The 21,434-nt window shown below is 33.8% G+C and overlaps 2 protein-coding genes across 3 annotated transcripts; one reads left to right on the top strand and one right to left on the bottom strand.

Moving 5' to 3' along the window:
* Window positions 1-1,482: 1,482 nt before the first annotated feature.
* LOC127086066 (peroxisome biogenesis protein 5) lies at window positions 1,483-13,450 on the top strand. Of its 2 annotated transcripts, XR_007789387.1 has the most exons (16): window positions 1,483-1,853; window positions 1,975-2,097; window positions 3,538-3,685; window positions 4,069-4,262; window positions 4,434-4,685; window positions 5,546-5,662; window positions 6,051-6,218; window positions 6,704-6,903; window positions 7,376-7,622; window positions 8,333-8,417; window positions 9,043-9,152; window positions 11,145-11,369; window positions 12,026-12,091; window positions 12,812-12,906; window positions 13,029-13,160; window positions 13,247-13,450. XR_007789387.1 is itself a non-coding variant. In XM_051026753.1 (15 exons), exons 1-15 carry the CDS (start codon window positions 1,731-1,733, stop codon window positions 13,108-13,110), a joined length of 2,235 nt encoding a protein of 744 aa, XP_050882710.1. In that variant the 5' UTR covers window positions 1,483-1,730; the 3' UTR covers window positions 13,111-13,450. The 2 variants fall into 2 exon arrangements, 1 of the variants encoding a protein (XP_050882710.1); XM_051026753.1 differs by having other exon boundaries at window positions 13,029-13,450.
* Window positions 13,451-16,819: 3,369 nt separating this feature from the next.
* Window positions 16,820-18,571, bottom strand: LOC127086065 (LRR receptor-like serine/threonine-protein kinase GSO1). The gene has a single exon (XM_051026752.1). The coding sequence runs from the start codon at window positions 18,391-18,393 to the stop codon at window positions 16,966-16,968; it is 1,428 nt and encodes a 475-aa protein (XP_050882709.1). The 5' UTR covers window positions 18,394-18,571; the 3' UTR covers window positions 16,820-16,965.
* Window positions 18,572-21,434: the final 2,863 nt, after the last annotated feature.

The following is a 21,434-nucleotide window of genomic DNA, read 5'->3' as shown; positions in this document are numbered from 1 at the left end:
CTTCTGATTTTTTCCCCTTCTGGTATTTTCCCGTCTAACCATCGAACCAGCTCCCTCTTCAGTTGATCTAACGTGGTGATGTTCCAAAACAGCATCAGCAATTGCGGTTTGTCTCTCGCATAAATCACCTTACCGTATCGGCGACGAACACCAAACATGATAGCCAAATGATTATATGAGTTGTGGAACAATAGGTCACACAACGCATCTATTTATAAGACAAAAAAGGCATTTTATGAGGGACTCGCCAATTGAGTTGGCGCCTCCTTTTAAAACATACACATAGGCGCCAATTGGATTGGCTAGGGCACCTACCCTAGCCTAGGGCACCTGCCCTAGCCTAGGGCAGCTGCCCTAGCCAATCCAATTGGCGCCTCCATTCAAGTTTTAACAACAGTCGCCATATGAACAACTTTCATGTTCATCAAAAATCCATTTGAAACTTGGAAGCTCATCATTCATTTCAAAACATTTCAAAACCCTAATTTTAGGTCAACCACGCAGGGACCTAACTCACTCATTTTTAATTATTTTGAGGTGGGACCAAGTGCATTAGAAAATTTAAGATGTCTACTTCAAATGTTATGTTGGACAAAATTTCATAACTCTAAAAGAAACACATGAAATAATGCAAGACATTATAGGTCAAATTACAGTTGAAACCCTAATTTTGGGTCAAGTTCGCAGGGACCTAACTCACTCATTTTTAATTATTTTGAGGTGGGACCAAGTGCATTGCAAAATTTAGGATGTCTACTTCAAATGTTATGTTGGACAAAAATTCATATTCGTAAAAGAAACACATGCAATAATACAAAACATTATAGGTCAGACAACAGTTGAAAAACTCAGAAGTCCAACTTCAACTGGCCATAACTTTCTCAAAAAAAATCCAAATGTTGCAAAATTTATATCCAAATTCATTGTCTTGAAAAGATCTACAACTTTCATGTTGGAAGTTTTTTCATTTGAGGCTTTTTTAAGGGAGGCGCCAATTGGATTGGCGCCCCCTCTTAAAAATAACACACAGGCGCCAATTGGATTGGCTAGGGCACCTGCCCTAGCCAATCCAATTGGCGCCTCCTTGTAATCTTTAAGAGGGGGCGCCAATCCAATTGGCGCCTCCCTTATGCATGTGGGGTAGATTGGGAATTTTTTTGAAATGTGGGTTATTTTGGGAAATTAATTGAAAAACTGGGGTATATTGGTAAAAATTCCTTCATATTCCTCGAAACATTTAAAGATCTTCCATATTTAAAATGAAAAAATGGTTGGTTTGCAACAATCTAAACAAAATACAATCTATTTAAGGTTAGTTTTCATTGATTTAATTAATTGAAATTTAAACAAAATACTATTACCAGTTATTTATTCAATCATTTAATTAAAAAACAAACAAGAAAATTAAAAAGAAAAAGGGAAAAAAATATATTTTTAGATGAATTATGAACACACTAACCTAGAAATGACCATTAACAAACAAGCATTATTATGCACACACATAGAGATAGAGAGATAAACAAAAACAAAATACTAACACAAAACAAACGGTGAGAGGAAGATAAACAATAGCAGCAGCACAGCTGCAAAAGCCCTTTTGACGAGTGATAGAAAAGAAAAGAAAAAACCGAATCAACAACACTATCACTCATCAAAATTCATTTCATTCTATTTCGATTCGAATAATTAAAAAAAAAAGTTAGTTATTAGTTAGTTAAATTAGTTTGAATATGGCGATGCGTGATCTTATCACGGGTGCTACTTCTTGCCCTGATCCCTCCGCTTCTTCTTCCTCGCAAAACCCTCTCGGTTCTCTCGCTAACGCTCTCATCGGTTCTTCATCCAAAACGCAGGTAACCTAACCTAACTAACTTTTTTTCGTATTCAATTCGGTTCAATCAGTGTGTTATTGTTCAATTTTGTTCATGATTAATCGAATTGAATTGATGAATTGAATTGATTGTTGTTGTGTAGGAGAGGTTGAGGGAAATTCCTACTTCGAATTCTACTGGTTTGGCATCGCAATTTTACTCGGAGCCTCTTTCTCAGCTTCCTGGTTCGGAATTCGATAAACCTTTTCTCGAGGCTAATTCTCAGGTTTGGATTACGTTTATTTTGTTTTATTTATGCTTGCTAATTTTTTAGTATCTTAATTGAATGAATTAACGGATTAGTTAATTTTGATTTTGTTTTTGTAACAACGTAGGGTTTAGAATTACACGCTATGTTTATATGTGTATTTCGCGTTAGGTTTATGTATGTATTTCTTGATTTGTATCCAAATTGATTGAATGAATAAGTGAGTGAATTTTGTTTGTTTATTTATTTGAATTTATGGTGGAAGCATGTTCTGGATAAAACATTATGGCGGAAGTGGATGTTGATCCATGTAGTCAGTTTCATTTAGGCTTTGTTTGGATTGATGGAATCGGATGGAGCGGAGCGGAATGAGATGGAGTGGAATGATTTTCCATTGTTTGGATTATTTAAAATTTGATGGAGTGGAGCGGAATGGAGTGGTATGGATTCCATTTCATTCCATCACTTACCATCATATTTCTTACCCTCCAATTTGGACGGAATGAACAACTTGCCTTATTCCGTCCTAAAATTTCCAAACAATGGAATGGAGCATTTGTTCCGCTCCATTTCATTCCGTCCCACTCCGCTCCACTCCATTCCGCTCCGTTCATTTTATGATATCCAAACATAGCCTATGGAATAAGGCTTGGTTGTTGTTGTTGTTGTTGTTGTATTTATTTGAATTTGATTTTGAATATGAATTTGAAACAGTATAAGATTTTGATTTCAGAATTATGCTGTGTGTGTATATTGGTTGACTTGTATCAGAATTGAATGAATGGTTGAAAGAGTTAGTGGATTAGTTAATTTTTTTAGTATCTTAATTCTCAGGTTTGGATTATGTTTTTTTTTTTTTTTAAATTTATATTTGCTAATTTTTTTAGTATCTTAATTGAATAAATTTGTGGTTAGTTAATTTGGTTTGTTTGTTTATTTGTTTGTTTGTGTATTTGAATCTTGATTGGTTTTTGTAATTGTGTAGGGTTTGGAATTATGCTTTATGTTTATGTGTGTGGATTGGTTGCCTTGTGTTTAAATTGAATGAATGAATGAGTGGATTGTTTTGGTTATTTATTTGAATATGAATTTAGAATAGTTTAGGGTTTCTATTTTGGGATTATGCTTTATGTGTGTGTATTGGTTAAATAAATTTTTGTTTGATTGTTTATATGAATGTGAATATGAATTTTGGAATGGTGTAAGGTTCTGATTTCGGAATTGTGCTTTTATGTTTATCTGCATGTATTGGTTGACCTGTATCAAAATTGAATGAATTTGGTTTGTCTATTTATTTGAATTTGGATATGAATGTTGGAATTGTGTAGGGTTCTGATTTCAGAAAGATGTTTTATATGATGGGTGTATTGGTTGATTTGTATATGATTGCATGAATGATTGGATGAATTTGGTTTGTTTGTTTATTTGAATTTGAATATGAGTTTTGGAACTGTGTAGGGTTCAGAGTTTTTGAATAGATTTAGGTCTGCGGGTGCGGGTGGGTTTGAGGAAACTTGGGACGAGATTCAACGTGATGGAAGTCAACTTCGGCTCTATGATGGTAGGGGACAGCTTCCACCACAGCTTCATCAACCTGCACTGGATGGTAATTTCAAAGTTCATTTCTTCTTTGACTTGTCTTGTTTGGCGATTTAAGGCTGTGTTTGAGTAAACAGGTTCATTAAGCATCTTTTGTTCTAAAGGTGATTTTGAGTTTTATTTTCGTAAACCTGATTGAGGAAAATCCTTGCATGCACTTTGTATATGTTATTTCTGTAAGCTATTATGAGGAGCTTATGAGCGCATGTTATATAAAGAAATGCCTATGTTGTAAGTCAAGCTTAAACAAGCTTTTCCAAATACCCATTATAACTGAAACACTTATGAGGAGAGGCATCAGATTGATGGGCATGTTATTTTGATGCTTTGAGAGGGTTAACATAAAATAGGAGATATCCAATTGATGTTGTTTTCTTTGCAATATCTCAGGGACACCACAAAGAGTTCTATCTACCTTTTTGCACTCATTTCTCGACAGCAGTCGCGGTGGAATACCTTTTCATCCCGCCTCTCTTCCAGTATTAGGTCTATCTGAAGGTGATAAACAATGTATACGCGACCGTAGCAGCATAATGGCCAGACATATCTTTGCAGATAAAAGCGAAGAATTTATCCATGCCCAAGTAAGGAATTTCATGGATACCTTCATTTAGTTTCCGCTTACTTTTGTTCCCCGCTTATTCAATTAGTTACCAGTGTACAAACATTATTCTCTGAAAATTGAACTTGTCATTGAGGGAAAAAGTGAGTCTTTATTGTGTATCTCTAGACTTATCAGATGTATTACTTTTTAGGTAAATGCTCTTCTGTCCTCTCTAGATATTGACAGCAACGTCCGTGGCAAGGGACCCATGCCTGAAAGATTTAGGGAGCTTGATGATTATTGGAACGAGTCTCAAGGCAACATGATACAAGGTGCTCATGCTTCAGATGGATGGATTTCTGAGTTCAGTCAAAATAGGGAAAGATATGATAATCCTGATGCCTGGGCTAACTCATTTGAGCAACAACATGGTGTTAATGGCTGGGTCTCTGAATTTGAACACGTGAGAACTCTCCACTGTTATATTTTTAGCTATAACTTTGATTTTCTCTATGTCACACATATATGTACGTAAGCACGGTATAGAATCTATAAATAATATGCATTTCAAACCCTTTATCTTTCTTGAGGAAACTTGTTATGCTTTGCTCTCGTATTTACCAGTCAAAGCTACAAAAACTCTAAATTCAAAATAATGTTAGTCATGGAATACCTATTTCTGGCCAGTCCAGTTAATCTTCCAAATAAGTACATCTTACAATTAGTCGGTGAGAACCACTTTTTGAGTTTGGCCTCCATTGATTAACAGGTTTGGATTTTAGGGTTTCCTAGCCTAAAATGTTGCTTTCACCACTGTATGGCTATTCCTTTTACTTTCATTTTCACAATTGAATCAACATTACCCTTACTTCAGCACTAGCTTCCTTCCAAAATAATTCTTCATACTATTTCTTCATTAGTCTTGATGTTGTCGTTCATTCCTCGAACCCAGAACACACATCAAAAGGAGTCGTGTCATGAACGGCTTCAGAATATCTCTGGCAGAGTCGCAGTTTGATTTCTTTTCTGTTTTGATATTATTTTAATTTCAATCAGAATGTTGAAAATGGGTGGGATCCAAGTAAACAAGTGAAAAGACACTTTTTTTTTGGTTTTTATGTGCGCGACCATGTGCGTGTGTGTGTGTGTGTGTTTAGTGTTTGACGCCTTCTTGTACGTCAGTCTTGATGCTGGTATCTGTAGGTTAGGATTATACTGGTATCTGTAAATATTCTATTAATTGATCTTAATGTTGCATCTATATTATTTTTAATCAACTTTCTATCATTTTATTGATATTGTTTTTTCTCTGTTACTTCTCAGTCTCAATTGTCATCAGTTGATCAAATGCGAGGTATGAACATGTCAAATATTGCTGCAAGGGAGCAGACTCGTATGCTTGCAAATACACTGGCCCAGAATGCTGACCCTAAATTTCAGGTTTATTCACTGGCACTTAACTGTTAAATTTCTACTTCACAAGCATGTAAATAATTGCAATCCAACACATTATTTTGAGATTAAAGAAGATTAGAAGTTCAATAATTTTTGTAACCTTTTTGTGAGACTACGGTGATGAAAAGGTAGATTATGATAGAGGGAAAAGCTCTATGCTGATTTACTGTTTATGTCGTTGTTTTCTGGTGTTTATTGTTGAAGCAAAATTATCATGGAGGGAATAACAAGCTTTGTGTTAATGAGCTTAGCTTTACTGTCATTATTATTGTGTCCTTGCCATGCAAAATATCTTAGCCTCTTGTAGCTTTTCTTTCCTCTTTTATGAAACCTGAAATATAAAATTTCGGTAACATATTGTTTTGGCATGCAGAACTCAAAGTTCCTTCAATTTGTATCAAAGATGAGCCGCGGAGAGTTGATTATCGATGACAATCAAGTTAAAGAGACTGCATTACCTGCACCTGGAGATTGGGCATCAGAATATCAGCAGCAGTATAATCATGGTGATGCATGGGCTGGTGAATTCTTAAATAATAAGGCATGTTGAATGAGCAGGAAACAATACTCCCTTGCAAGTTTTTTTATTGATTGGTTTATATTAGGTTAAAAAAACTAAGATTTATCAGGATGTAGAAATAATGAAGATGCATGTCCTATCAATGTTTGTAGTACTCTTCCTTATCTTCAGAAATGTTATCCAAGTTTTGTATTATGGGGAGTCCTATCTATATGGGAAATGGGTGTTAGTATGGGTTCCATCACATTTATTTCCAAGAATAATTTTTTCTTTCTTTTTCTCCGGACATTAAACATCATAGACTTACTAGCGTTCTTACTTGTGCATGCCTACTTCGTTGTGAACAAGCCATTGAGTGATCTTTTGAATACAGTACTGGATGTTTCTACATCTATATTTCATTTAAACTTCATTAAAGTTGAGAGTTGAGTCTTAGCGCAACAGTAGGATTAACTAATTAATGAATCCTTTTTCTCTAATTTTGGACACTGATTTGTGGATTGAAGGCTTTTTCTGGAGTTAGACCCGAACAATGGGCGAATGAGTTTGCAACTGAAAGACAGCAAAATGGAGCAGTTGATGACCAGTGGGTTGATGAATTCTCAAATTTGCGTGTTAATGACTGGGCAGAGGAATTTGGTGAGCAGGTTGGTGAAGGAGCCTTTGGGGAAGACTCTTCGAATAATTGGGCTCAGGCATATGACGAGTAAGTCAAACTTTTGGATGATCTATTTAGAGTTCTATGTTAATTAATGTTTTAGTCTGCTTTTCTACATTCCCCTTTTAAGATAAATATTTCTTACCGTTTCTTGATTCCCTTTTTCCTAGTTATTTTTAGATCAAAGATACCAGTTTCAGCTCCTATCCCAAAGGCAAAATTACTTGCAGAACCTCTAAACATTCATTGATTATCAATGTAAATCAATGATGTAGGCACCCTGCATGATGGGATGTATATTCCATTTGTAATTAGTTAACCTATAGCCTATATCACTGAATGAATTATGATAATAAAAGTTATTCATAAATAATGATAAGATATTGTTATTGTTATATTCTAACACTACAGAGTACATATACTTGGATTGCGCCTACTTATGTTCCCCTTAAGCTTGAACGTGCCAGCATGGATGTTATTCCCTTGAATTAATCAGAATCTCTTTTGGGGTTATGTGAAGGTTCCTGAATGAGCAATATGCTGCCAAACAGCGGTCAGACAGTTCAAGGGGCGTGTATGTCTTTTCAGATTTAAATCCTTATGTTGGCCATCCAAATCCACTAAAAGAAGGCCAAGATCTCTTCAGAAAAGGGCTTTTAAGTGAAGCAGTTCTTGCACTAGAAGCTGAAGTCTTGAAAAGCCCTGAAAATGCCGAAGGATGGAGACTACTCGGAATAGCTCATGCAGAAAATGATGATGATCAACAGGTTATGTTACGCCTTCTCGATGATAAACTCCCCTATTTGTGTAGACTGTTATAACATATGTTTTTGACTAACTACTACAATCATACACTAGCATGATGCTGTACAGATTTTCTACAATTAACAATTTTTATCAATTTGTTTCTATTTATATTTCACTGTCATAGCAGAGACATTGTCTCTGTTCAATTAAATATGCTATTCTATTTTGCTTCTTTATTTACTATCATGTAGTTGTTCAACATATGCAGTAATCATTTCATCCTTTGTATTTTATTTAACTTAAATTGGTTTCAGTCAGTTTTTATTTTTGACCATGTCATGTTTACAAAATTTACAAAATTAATACTAAATGGGTTCATAAGTGGTAGGACGCCTTTAGGTTGAACAGAACTGGAATCTATTTATTGCACGGTGTTTATTTGTCTATTCTTCTACCTCTAAGATTTTTGATGTGGAATCTTGTATAAATCCTTCATGAATATTATATAGCATCATATTGTTAATTTCTTTTCTTGTTTATTATTTAGTAAATCACTGTGCTTTCTTTCTCTACGCCATCCTTTTGTACAGGAACCATTGTTGTTTATTATACAGTTTAGTCATCCACATTCATCTTGATTTTACTACGATTGATGTAACACTCTGTATTTTAGATATTTTCTTAAGTAGTACTAACTTATAGCTTTTGTAAAAAATTTAAACCTATGCAGGCAATTGCAGCGATGATGCGTGCACAGGAGGCTGATCCAACAAACTTGGAGGTGCTTCTTGCTCTTGGTGTCAGTCATACAAATGGTCAGTGACTGGCTGCTTCTGATGCCTCAATAAATGATACTTACCTTGGTCTTTACTATAAGATAATTTTTAAAGATTTTTTGGTCCTATTTAAAAGAAAGTGTCGCAACTTTTAAGATGTATTTATTGCTTAAAAGACTTTCTTCATTCATTTAAGATGTCTGTCTTTTTAATATTAATGGGTATATTTAATGCTTCACAATTTCTCATGAGGGTGTATTTGTAAAAATATTAAAAAGTTGCGGCAATTTATAACATCATTGGTTTTGATGTTTTTGGGTTTCTCATCTTATAATGAGGACCCGATGAAAGGAAATTAATACTAGTTCAAAGGCTGCTATGTCGTATGATGCTTTGATGCTTGAATTGATTTTATGTTTATTTCTACTCAGTTTTTAGTTGTTATTCAAAATAAATTATAGGGGATGTTGGACTTAGGAGAGCTCTTTTGAAAAGCTAAAATACTTTTATTTACTTGACTGCATATTGTTTCTGCTTTGGATTCTTAGTCCATTTTGTACCTGCCTTCTGTTTTAGTGATTATTGCAAGCATTGATGCAAATAACCTGTAGTTTTAACATTGGATCCTAAATAAAAATGATTGAACATGTTTTTTTTTGTGCAGAATTGGAGCAAAGTGCCGCTTTGAAGTATCTATTTGGATGGCTACGGCACCACCCAAAATATGGAACAATTGCCCCACCTGAGATGTCTGATTCTTTGTACTATACTGATGTAAGTGGAATTGAATGCTAATTTTGCTAAAAACAATTATGATTTAGATATGTTTATATAGCTGATCCCACGTAGTGAGATACGACTTTTATTGTTGTTGAATGCTGAAATTATGGGATTTGGATAAAAGAAGATAAATAATGAAGACTTTGAATATCCTAATAATGTAATATTATTTGTTAATAACTTGATACAGAAGATAAAACACTAACCTCTATTTATAGGGTACACGACTCCTAATTCTAAATAAATAGGGACATAAGGAAAGAAGTCATGATAATAACTAGGAAATATAGAACTGATCTTATGAGATATACTATGATACTCCAATATAAAATCAAGATATTTTCATATATACTCGCACTCACTCTCAAGCTATAGCTTACTAAGTTTTGAGCTTGCTACAAATATACCCTTCAAAAGACAAAACATACACGTGTGGTAACCAAACCCAAAAACATATCTTGGATAAACCAAGGAGAAAGACTAAAACCGTAAGCTAATAAGGTTTGATCCCAAGAGCAAACCATCATGCTCCAACAGAAGAAACGACTGCTGCTGGTTTTCATGAACAACAATGCTTACACAGCAGCTGACGCCCTTACTAGAAGTTGTCTCAACTATACAACGAAGTAGGAGTTGATGCAAGGAATCAACCGTGGGCACCTTAAAGCACCATAAGTGGGGGGTCAACCTTGAACAAAAACAAGGTCCAAATAGCCCGAAAAAGCTCACAGATTAAAGAACCCCACAAAAGTGGGACCTACACGATGAAAGACACATACTCCCTCTAGTCTCATATCTAAGCAACACAAATATTTCAATGGCCTTAAATATAAACAAAAATCTTCTATAATTATTACAATTAATATCGCTATTCCAAATTTACCCCTAAGTTTTTCATATTCCAATGTTTTCAACATCCTCCAAAGTAAGTATAAAATTGTTAAAAGTGTGCGACTTTAATGTACTTATACCATTTTCTTAAAGAGTGGGCTTTTTAGTATTTTTGCTTACATATGCGACCGGAGGGAGTATCTCATTGAAGTCTCAAACAAAGAAATAGGACCTAGCGAGTCAAATGACATTAAAAGTGAACTGAACTGTAGTAGTGGCCGGAAATGATTGTAGCAGTATGATGCATGAATAGTACCAACTAGATTTTTTTTGGCGGCAATCCTAACTCCTCACCTTTTTGCTTCATATGAAGTTTTCTGCTGGACTATGCTTTGTTGTTCAGAATGTAGGTAATTTTAGGGCATTACGGTGCAAAGGGATTGGAGGGTTAAAAAAAGAAGGGTAGGGAAAAGGGCAGGAATGGGGAATGTTTAAACATTTAAGACATAATCTTTCTTATTACTGTGTTATAAACAAGTTAAGGGTTTAATAGTGTATTAAAACATTCTCCTAGTCCCAGTCCATTAATTTAGCATTTCAATCAAGCTGGGATGCATTTTCTATCATTCATATGTACCATCAATCCTCACCCAATTGGGGCCTTTGTAAATATATCTTTTTTGTTGCTGGCTTTATTGAAAATATCAAATAGGAATAAATAAGAGCTTTGATTTTTGTTTCCTGAAAAATACCAATCCATTATGTTTAATTATTGGATTAAATGAAGTATGGATGGAAGTTATATTATCACACCCTAATCTCATTAATAAGTTGTTGGAAGAGGCTGACACAGCTTCCCTCATCAAGTATTGAAGTGTGTACAAAATTTGAGCAATGACATGAAGCTTACCTTCAATACTAGACCTTCCTATTTTATCTTTCTTCTCATTTGAAGCCTTGTTTTATCTGACAAAATACTGAAACAATTCAATAACGATATTTAGCTTCAGCACTATATACCTTCCTGTCTCATCCCACTTCTCACTTTTCTTTTAAGCCAAGTTTTATCTGACAAGCATACTGAAGTACTTATCTAACAGTATTCATTCAAATATATCTTAGTTAGTTTTGAAAGATTGATATTCCTTTTTGCAGGTTGCTAGATTATACAACGAAGCAGCTGTAATGTCACCTGATGATGCTGATGTCCACATAGTTCTTGGGGTCCTGTACAACTTATCCAGAGAATATGACAAAGCCATTGCAGCTTTTGAACGGGCATTGAAACTTAAGCCACAAGACTACTCTCTCTGGAACAAGCTTGGTGCAACACAAGCAAACAGTGTTCAAAGTGCTGATGCAATAATGGCTTATCAACAGGTATGTACTGGAAGGTTATCCTCATTAGAAGGTTATCCTTAATTATAGATTATAAGGCCAACAGAAACAGCAATTAAAAATAGAAGAATATAACAGAAAGCAAAACATAAAACTACTAAACAAACTTAACTAACTAATGAATTATATTCCTGCCCCTTTTTCTAGAGTAAACTAGCATAGGTTTACCTTGGCACCTAACAGTAGATCTGGTTCAGGGTAGTTCATTAGTCTTTTGTTGGAGACAGAAAATTATTGGCCAAACTATTAGTGTGGTTTAGATTTAAATGTTTATCATTAGACGGGATCTACAATTGGTCATTGTGGTGTTGTTTGGTCCATGTAGTCAACGTCACCTAATGAGAAAAGACCTCTGTTGCTGTGGTCTTTCATTTCCTAAAACATAAACTGCTCCACCTATACCGTGAGACGCAGTTCTCTTCATCATTAGGCTGTTATATCATTGTAAGATTTTATTGACAGGTGTTGGGAGTGATTGAATGTATTTTGTTTTACTTTTCATGTCTTTATTTGTTTGTAGATGTTGAGATTATTTCCAGTTTCAAGTGTATAAAATATGCTATTTATTTTTTGTATGAAATTTATTCTTCTCTAATGGAAATTTGTTTTTCAATTGACCTAAACAATCTCCACTCCAGGCGCTAGATTTAAAGCCTAATTATGTTCGTGCTTGGGCAAATATGGGTATCAGTTATGCAAACCAGGTAAACTCCCTGCTCGGTTTTTAGCTTATTTTCATTGTAAACTTATCAGCTTGAGAAAGGGAAAATTTAATATAGGTCCTGCCCTTCTCTCTTTCTCTCCCTCAGTTCTATGGTTTAATCTTTTTTTTATTAAAATTATTGTCTTCATTTTGTCCTTATGAATACTCAGTTAGTCTTATTTTTATTGGAGGTTGCGGGTTCAAATCCTAGAAACATCTCCACCTGTGGGGGCCAAACCGTGTACACTGCACCTGGACTGCCCTCTTTATAACTAATTTTTAGTAAAAAGACGAATTAACTTAAAAATGAGTCGTTTTATGAACTTAGCTTTTGGGATAATCGGTCACTAAAAGTGATATTAGCTTATGCGACCTAGTGGCTTATGCGACCTAGTGGTCATAAGCGATAGCGCAGAAGTATGATTCTTGTGTTCTCCATTCTTATAAAAAAATTAAAGTTCAACATAAGGTATAACAAGTTTGTATTTTGTTCATCTTTCAAGTCCAAAGAGTTCTTATTTAAGGGTATGATAGCATGATAGACAAAAAAAAACCAAAAAACCTGGAGCCTTTACCCAAGTTGTCTGTATGAATACCCAGTTGGACTTTTTAATGGAGTGTTTGGAAGATTACAAGGGTGGTTAACTCTTGATTTAATATGTTGCATCCTAACTGTATTACGAAACTATACTTTGTAATTAACATATGCATTTCCTTACAGGGCATGTATGACGAGTCTGTTCGATATTATGTTCGAGCACTTGCCATGAATCCAAAAGCAGAGAATGCATGGCAATATTTGAGAATTTCATTGAGGTATGACTTAACAATAAAAAGTTGAACGGTATTTGACCGATGCAAGTAATATAGACACCGTAGAAGTTAGTTTTTCTAATTTTATATTCCTGCGACTTAAACTTCTGTCTCCCATTTTCCAGTTGTGCTTCCAGGAATGACATGTTGGAAGCTTGTGATAGTCGTAATTTGGACCTTCTCCAAAAGGAATTCCCTTTGCAGTAAGTTTCGCGGAAGTGGACGAATGACAGAATATTCAAATCCACGTTGTGCAGGTCGTTGCTCAATTTTACTTGAAACATTTGCAATTGGTACATTTCCTACCACTAAAGTCTGTTGCCGTCTAGGCAAATTTTTATAGGAGCGGTGAACGACTGATCAAATGATTAAGCCTGCAGGTGTATACTGATACATTCTATTGATCTTTGAACATATTGTGTATACTAGAAAGAAATTATCACACAACAGCTGCAATACTTAAGCCATGGAGTGTGGTTGTTCCATTAATAAGTCGAGTTTATGACAATTGTCCATGTAGGCATATAAATAAGTGAGATTTGTTGCATATTATGTTCTAGCATTATTATTATTACACAACAAAGTGATTGAGTTCTTGAGGTTAAATAACTCTAGTTAAGGACGAAACTTCATATTCCTAGGACGCCCATTCCATGAACACCGGGGTTTAAGACAAAAACCTAACAAATTATTTCATTTGATTCAGAATTTTTTATTTTGTACCTTGAACATATTCTCCTTCATCATTCTTCTGGACCGTATGTTATGGTATCTAAGAATATACATACAATAATTATTCTCGAAAGCACTATGTTCGTTTACTTATGTCTTGCCACGTGTGGAGTGTAACTTTCTTTTGATAATATTTATAAATGAAATGATGCTTTGATTTCAAGTATATACTTGAAATTTTTGTTATAAAGTATTGTGGACTTTCTAAATGAAATATGCTAACAACCTACAATTGAATCGTAACACAATAAATATACACTATTGGGGTTGAAAGACTTTAATGTGGGCAATAGTCAATAAGCATGAAATTGATTCTCATGTAGTTGGGTAATTTTGATTTATATACTATGCAATTAAAATGTTTTGTCTACTTGGAAAGTAGTAATTGATTTAATTTAGATGATTGGATTTATGTTAATAATAAATCGAGCATTCTTTCACGTGAACTTGAATCTCCTGTTTTGAAAAATTTTACCTTCATACCCTTGGATAAATTTCCAAAGTTTTGAAATTTACAATATTTTACTGAATATTTTATCAAAAATTGAGTTTTTACCATTTTTTTTAAAATTTATTGTTTTTTACTGCTACCATGAGAAATTTATCGTAAATTGAAATTTTTTGGTAAGAATATACTGGAAGTTTAACATTTTTTAGTAAGGTATATTGAAAATTATGATTTTTTTATGTAAAATGTCACAAAGTTCTGGAAATTTTAAAGTTTTCAATATGAGTTGAGAATTGCAAAATACTTGAATTTTGGGTATTTTTGACACAACGACCTGCATTTATAAATTCACCACATACAATGATATGTATTTTCTACAAAAGTTGTGCTACATACAAGATTATAAAATAAATTAGGATGATTTCTTAACTTCATCTTCCGAGTGCCTAATATACCATACATATGCTGATTTTCATGTTTTTGTATTTTCAGTATAGTTGTCTCCCACGGTCAGTGACGAGATGCAATGGACTATCAGGTTTTAACTTTATATGAACTCAATGATTATTGTTGACAAAATCAACAACAATTATTTTATGTCTGCTTGTATACATAGGTGGATTAAGATAAGAGGGAAAAATGTAATGTTAAGTCTCTTTGATAGGGAGACAAATACAATATTGTACCTATAAACAATAGGGTAATCCATATCAGAAATTCTCATCCATTTTTTTCGAGCCTGCACACCCAAGTGTTCTACTTTGCAAACAAAATTAGAGATGGAGAGAAAGATGGTTGAAGAATTACAATCACTAAATCGAGTTCTAACTGTTAAAGAGAAAAATGCAGATAAAGAATTGAAGAACTCTTGTCAAGCATTGAACGTGAACTTGTTCTTCTAATATAACTTAATTTATCATATTATAATGTTCTAGGGTAGATTAAAACGCTATATGTTTAGTGAGCATCGACAAAATAAATATTCTACATGATTTATAATAAACTCAGGTGTATATATTATAATGGTTGTTTAGTATAACTGTTGTTAAATATTATGGATTAAACAATATAACAACAATTGTTTAAAGTAACAGTTGTGGTAGGCAACGTATTACATAGATACAATCACGATCGCACAACCGTGGTAGAAAGCATCATACAACAATCACATCTTATCTCACAACGGTTAGTTCAGCGTGATGATATCCATTTTCCAACCGTTGTGATAGGTATTTTCATCAATTTAACATGATTAATACATCATAACACATCTTTATGAAATCAACACATGATATTGGCTTCTGATGAAAGTTGATGAAGCATGAAATGAAGAAACATACAACTGGATTCAAAAACTTCGGAATCTTCGGTCAGAACCTTGACAACGTCAATGTCTGACTTGAGATCTTCAGAATCTTTAGCTTAGTAACAAAACTTCAGAAGTTTGCCATTCTTGAGAAGCTTGATGATCATAGTCACGCCCAAAAGCAGAAGTGGAGAGAATGTTGTAGCAGCAACCTAACGTCTATTCAAAAACTTCTCAGGAGTGAATCAGTAAAGAAACAGAAAGAACATTGCAGCAACAACTTAATATCTTTCAGAACTTATCATGATTAACACAAAAGTGGAATTTGGAACACAATATTCAGAAATTGATGACGTTGCACGTCATATACTCAGAATCATAACTGTCTGTTAAAGCTACACAATAATAAATCATTAGGGTACCAAAGTTATTCTCACACAAATACAACATTGTTATCATCAAAACTCAAGGTATAAATGCATAACCAAATCTTGTTCTAACACCATGAAATACAAGTTGTTTGTACTTACTCTTAAGGGAGTCGGCACGCCGTGATTCAAAGCGCCGGAGGAAGGTTTCATACATTTCTTGAGGGAATTATGTGAAGCCTTCACGTCACAGTTCACAGCAAGGAAGCAACATTCGAAAACGGTTGCCATCATGGTTTTTTTTCTGACTTGGAGAAGAAAGAAATGTTAAAGGAATACTAGTATATCAACTAGTTCAATAAGGTGGCCTATGAAGTGGGAGGGGCCAATGAAGGCCTTAAATGAAGGTCATTGATAAGGGTTAAGAGAAGACTGCAAGTTTAGGAAGAACCTTATATCAATCACGAGGAGAAATCGTTAGTTGAAGCATCTGAAAGAGTTGGTGCATCTAACGGCATCGAGATTGGAAAGCATGAGGATCAATCGAGCATTCACCGTAGAGAAGACCAACATGAAGATATAGGAAGATAAATGAACAGGGGACCTCGATCATGGCTCTCAGACTACATACCCTTGAACACTTCGAGAAAAAGAATCTATCAGAAATGCACCCATGCAGAATTTAAAAATGCTAATGTGAGGCGTCCAAAATCACATAGAAAATTTGTCCGAGAGACAAATCAAAGTAATATAAATTTCATAGAAGCCGCTAACATGATACCAAAGAGTGTCCACTTGAAAGATACACTTGATAAAGAAATTTTAATAAATAAGTTATAAAATTATCAACAAATTTAATAATATAATGAAAGTATCTAATTTTCTATGATTTATTCAAAATTATTCTCTTTAAAAAGAGAAATATACAATTTCGTGATAAACTTTCCCTCCTAAATAAAGAGGTTCTCAAGTTCATTTATAAAACTTGAATTCAAACTCAAGATTAATTACTTATTAAACTATAAAAGAGATCCATATCATTCCATCTAAGAGTTATTAATCTCTTAAATAAAAATCATCTTTTATTATACATACTAAATACTTATTGAGTCCTTAACAAGAAAAAACATGATTTTTCTTGCAAAACACAATACCAACCATACATATACAAGATCTCTAGATTATACTATAATCATATTGTTCATAAACTATGCTTTGCATGGCTTCAAAGGAGATCCACACAAACAATCATTCCCAACAAAAACACTAGCAGATAAATTATTCTTAGGAATCTCACCACAAAGATGATTATAACTAACATTCAACTTCTCAACCCCAACAACACTTTTTGTCACTTTTCCAAACACCATATTATGTGACAAATCCAAATACTTCAACCTATTTCCAAACCTTAAACTTCCCAAATCAAATTTCAACATATTCTCAGAACTCCAAAATCCAACCAAATACTCTGTCTTGTTCAACAACCCAACAGCACTTCCTGAAATCTCATTCCCAGAAAGATCAATAAAATCATAGAAAAATGTCTGAGAAGGTTTCCAATCGTCAAGCTTCATCTTTATCCCACATTTCGCAAGCTTCAATGAGTATATAATCGGAGATGAAGTGACCCATTTTGGAATTTCATTCAAATGAAACATATTTCTCGACAAATCCAATGATTCGATGCCTTTCACGTTCAATGAAGGAAATGGGTCGACAAGAAAATTGTCCGAGAGATCAAGGTTGAAGATTTTCGTTAAATTTGCAAAACTCTTAGGCACTGTTCCTGAAAATTGATTCTTTGAAAGATCCAACGTGTCGAGAGCTTTGAATTTTCCTAGAAAATCTGGGATTTTCCCGGAAAGTGAATTGTGTCCTAACTCGAGAAACCTTAGATGTGAAAATAGAGATGAAATTGAAGGTGGAACATTCCCAGAAAATTTGTTTCTAGAAAGTTCGAGGATAATAAGGTTTGTGAAAGAACTGAAAATATCTGGTATGTTACCACTTAGGTTGTTTCCTTTGAGACTCAAATAAGTGAGATTTTTAAGGTTTTTGATAGATTCTGGGATTGTTCCTGTGAGAAGATTGTTACCGAGTTTTAACTGAGTTACTTGAGTTAACTCAGATATTGAACTCGGAATCGTTCCTGTGAATCGGTTTCCTTCTAGACTGAATGCTCCTAGTTGAGTCATGGTACCTATGTTTTTGGGTATTGGACCAGAGAGTTTGTTGTTTTCTATGTAAATGAATTCGAGTTTTGTTAATTTTAAGAGAGATTCCGGAAAAGGGCCTGAAATGTTTTGGAGATTTTGGAGGTAGAGTCCACCTAAGTATTGGAGTTTTGAGAGTGAAGGTGAGATTGTACCTGACAACAAGTTTTTTGGATTTTCGGAATCACCGGTTAAGGACAAAGTTGTAACTCGGTTGTTGTCTCCACAACTTACACCAAACCATGTGCAACAATCTGTGTCCGTTATCCATGTTTTCAGCATGGATGACGGATCAGATTTGATGCCTGATTTGAAGGCGAGGAGACCGGATTCGTCGTCGGGGTGACATTTGGCGCCATTGGCATTGAGAGGGAGTAGGGTGGTGATAGTAATTATGATGAAGAAGAGGTTTTTCTTCATTATGTTTTTGAGAATACTTGAAGTTTGGAGTGAAGGGTGATGAAGTGTGTGAATTAATAAGGGGTGTTGGGTTGAGGATAAGGATAAGGTTCTGGGAAATTTGATTTTTTTTGTTTCTTAAAGTGAAAATGAAAAGAGAAAGCCAGCAAGTTTGACTAGACATAGATGGCAATGGGGGGTAATGATTTAGTACAAAAATTGATGTCTATGAAATTAATGTCTAGATGTTATTTTCAAAGTCAATTTAAGTTGCTCACGGCTTTAATGCATTTGCAAGGTGGTTCTACAAGTTTTGTTCCACTTTGCACTCATCTCTTCATACAAGTAGTAAGACACTTGTTAAGAGTATTGAATAAAACATTATTTCTAACTAATCGATTTGGATTAAAAGTCACTTCAAAGTAAAATGATTTATGATTGAATTAGCGGAATAAATTTTAATTTAAAAATTATTTTTATACTAAAAAATTATAAATTTTAGTTTTAAGTAGAATTAATTCTAAGATATAATCAATTATATTAGAAAAAAATCAAATCATTAAAATCAATTTTATATCTCTAGAAGTATTTTTATCTCTTTCAAAACAGAAACCAAATGTATACTAAATTCAATTTAAAATTTTAATATTGTATTAAAAATTCGTTTAATCAGTTGCTATTAAGTTTTTGATACCAAACAATTTAGATAACGATCTAAGTAGTCAATTCTTAAAGTGAAAAATTATGTTAAATATATGTTAACTTTGGTAAGATCCATGATATTTGATATAGGTATATGTTGTTTGTCGAAATGTCTAACACGGCCTTCTTTTATTATTCCAATTTGCGACCGGCTATACTCAATAAGGTTAAAATCTAGAGGTGAAAATTTGAGAACATATCATACCATAAGTTACACTGTTTAAATATATTATGGATGTAATTCAAAATAATAGAGAAATAAAAGAAGATGTAAGTCATCAAATTTGAGTTGGATGGATAAAATGGAGAGGGGCCTTAAAAATTTATGTGACACAAAAGTACTATTCAAGGTGAAGGGAAAATTTTATCGGATATCGATAAAATCTGCAATATTGTATGTGATAAAATGTTGTTCAGTTAAGAATTAACATTAGAATAGAGTAAGTATAACAAATGTGTGAATGTAGTATTTGATGCGTGGTAAGACTAGACACGATAAAATTAGAAATGACAATATTAGAGAGAGTGTTGGGGTAACACCTATAGTAAAAAAAGATGATGATAAATAGACTTAGGTGATTTATGCATGTGGAGAGAAGACATGTAGATTATGTTGTAAGGAGAGTAAATCATATAGAGATGAGTCAAATAAATAGAGGTAGAGAAATACCTAAAAATAACTATAAGAGAAACTATTAATAAAGATCTTGAGATTAAGATTTCAGAACCATCTTAGATAGAACATTGTAAAATTATTTTATCCATGTAGTTAATTCCATTTAGTGGAATAAAGTTTGGTTGTTGTTCTTGTACTCTATTAAGAATCTTAAATAAGATATAACATAAATATACGTTTAGAGATAGGAGTGACAAACAGGTATGCCATCCCCGTTAGTTCTTTCCCACAAAATTCTGTAGAAAAACGAGACGGGGCGGAGCATACATAATTCAAGGTGTAAGTCTAAAACCTTAGTCATCCTTGTGAAAATGAGGGTGTGACTGGGTGGGCATGCAGACCTTTCACCTTTGTAGGCTAAACGTTGAAAAAAAGTATTTATCACTGTGACCACAAAAAAACGGGTGGGACGAGGCATGTATATTAGAGGCAAGGGCATAAAATCTTGGCTCGTTACGCAAAAAAAGTACCAATAAAACGAGCATGGATGGCAGACTTGGTCGTTTTTATCATCCTTATTTGGAGACTTTTTATAAGTTGAAGTATTAATCAATTTAAAATTTCAAGAATGCAAATGTTATGAAATCTTGAAAGAGTTAGACACTCTCTTGGCATGTAGTTTAAATCAAGGTTTAATAATGGTTTGAACAAAAATGGATTCTCTGCAATCAAATTGTAATTATAGGCGAATATTAGTCATCCAATAATTATAATCGTTTGAATATAATTATAAGATAAAATATGTATCTTCTTATTGACATCCAATGGTCTATGATACATTGATTGTGTAACAGTGTCTTATCTTAATTGTAGCGATTCCTGATCCGGTTTGGACTCAACTATATAGATAGTGTGTTTTCGGTATCTTACTTTTTAATTGTACTAGTTCAATTATTTACATTAAATATTTTCATCAACAATAATAATTTGAATATCATTAATAAAAATGTTTTGGTCGAACAAAAGCCATATGAAATAAGCTCAATCACAAATTATCCAATCTATGGTGTCATCTCTAACGACTGGCAAGCATGTGGGACCTCGAATAAAATTTAGACACCTGATCTTAGCCATCGATCCATAAAAAACGATTAGATTTGATCGAACAGCTCCTCGTGTCACACGTCGGATTAGATGGAGACAATTTTAATCGTCTATCATATATAAAATTCACCATACACGATAACATATATCATCGAATTTTCCACTCTTACAACTACATCTCTCCGATTTAAGGGTGTTCAAAATCGAACAAGCCCAATAGAAAACCACTAATCAAACTGAACCAAACTAAAAATTGCATTTGGTTTAGACGTGTTTGAGCCATTTTTCAACATAACCGTGAGGTTCAATTCAGTTTGCGGTTTGTATTTTGAAAATCAAACCAAACCAATCTGCATTATGTTACAACCCAAACTTTACTTAACCCACATCCAACCCAAACTCAAATCTACTATGCATTAGCCTTGCGATTATGAATGATTTTCTCTTCCTCACACTTAGGGTTTCAACTTCAACATTCTCTAATCTCTCATAGTAATATCACACATTCTTCTCAACTTCTTTGCAAGGTACATCTTGACTCTTCTTCTCTAATATTTATTCTCCTTTTCATATTCCCGTCTTCTTCGTGAGGTAATCTTTTCTCTCTTGTTATTTGTTATTTCATTACTACAAATAATAC

The sequence above is a fragment of the Lathyrus oleraceus genome, chromosome 5, assembly GCF_024323335.1.
Source record: "Lathyrus oleraceus cultivar Zhongwan6 chromosome 5, CAAS_Psat_ZW6_1.0, whole genome shotgun sequence".
In the NCBI taxonomy this organism is placed as follows: Eukaryota; Viridiplantae; Streptophyta; class Magnoliopsida; order Fabales; family Fabaceae; genus Lathyrus; species Lathyrus oleraceus.
The sequence above is the reverse complement of the archived record's forward strand: the minus strand, read 5'-3'. Positions and strand labels throughout refer to the sequence as shown.

Coding starts and splice junctions, on each gene's coding strand:
- LOC127086065 (XM_051026752.1), bottom strand. CDS start 18,393: ATGAAGAAAAACCTCTTCTTCATCATAATTACTATCACCACCCTACTC.
- LOC127086066 (XM_051026753.1), top strand. CDS start 1,731: ATGGCGATGCGTGATCTTATCACGGGTGCTACTTCTTGCCCTGATCCC. Junction 6,904..7,375: donor TGGGCTCAGGCATATGACGA/GTAAGTCAAACT, acceptor GGTTATGTGAAG/GTTCCTGAATGAGCAATATG. Junction 7,623..8,332: donor AAAATGATGATGATCAACAG/GTTATGTTACGC, acceptor AAACCTATGCAG/GCAATTGCAGCGATGATGCG.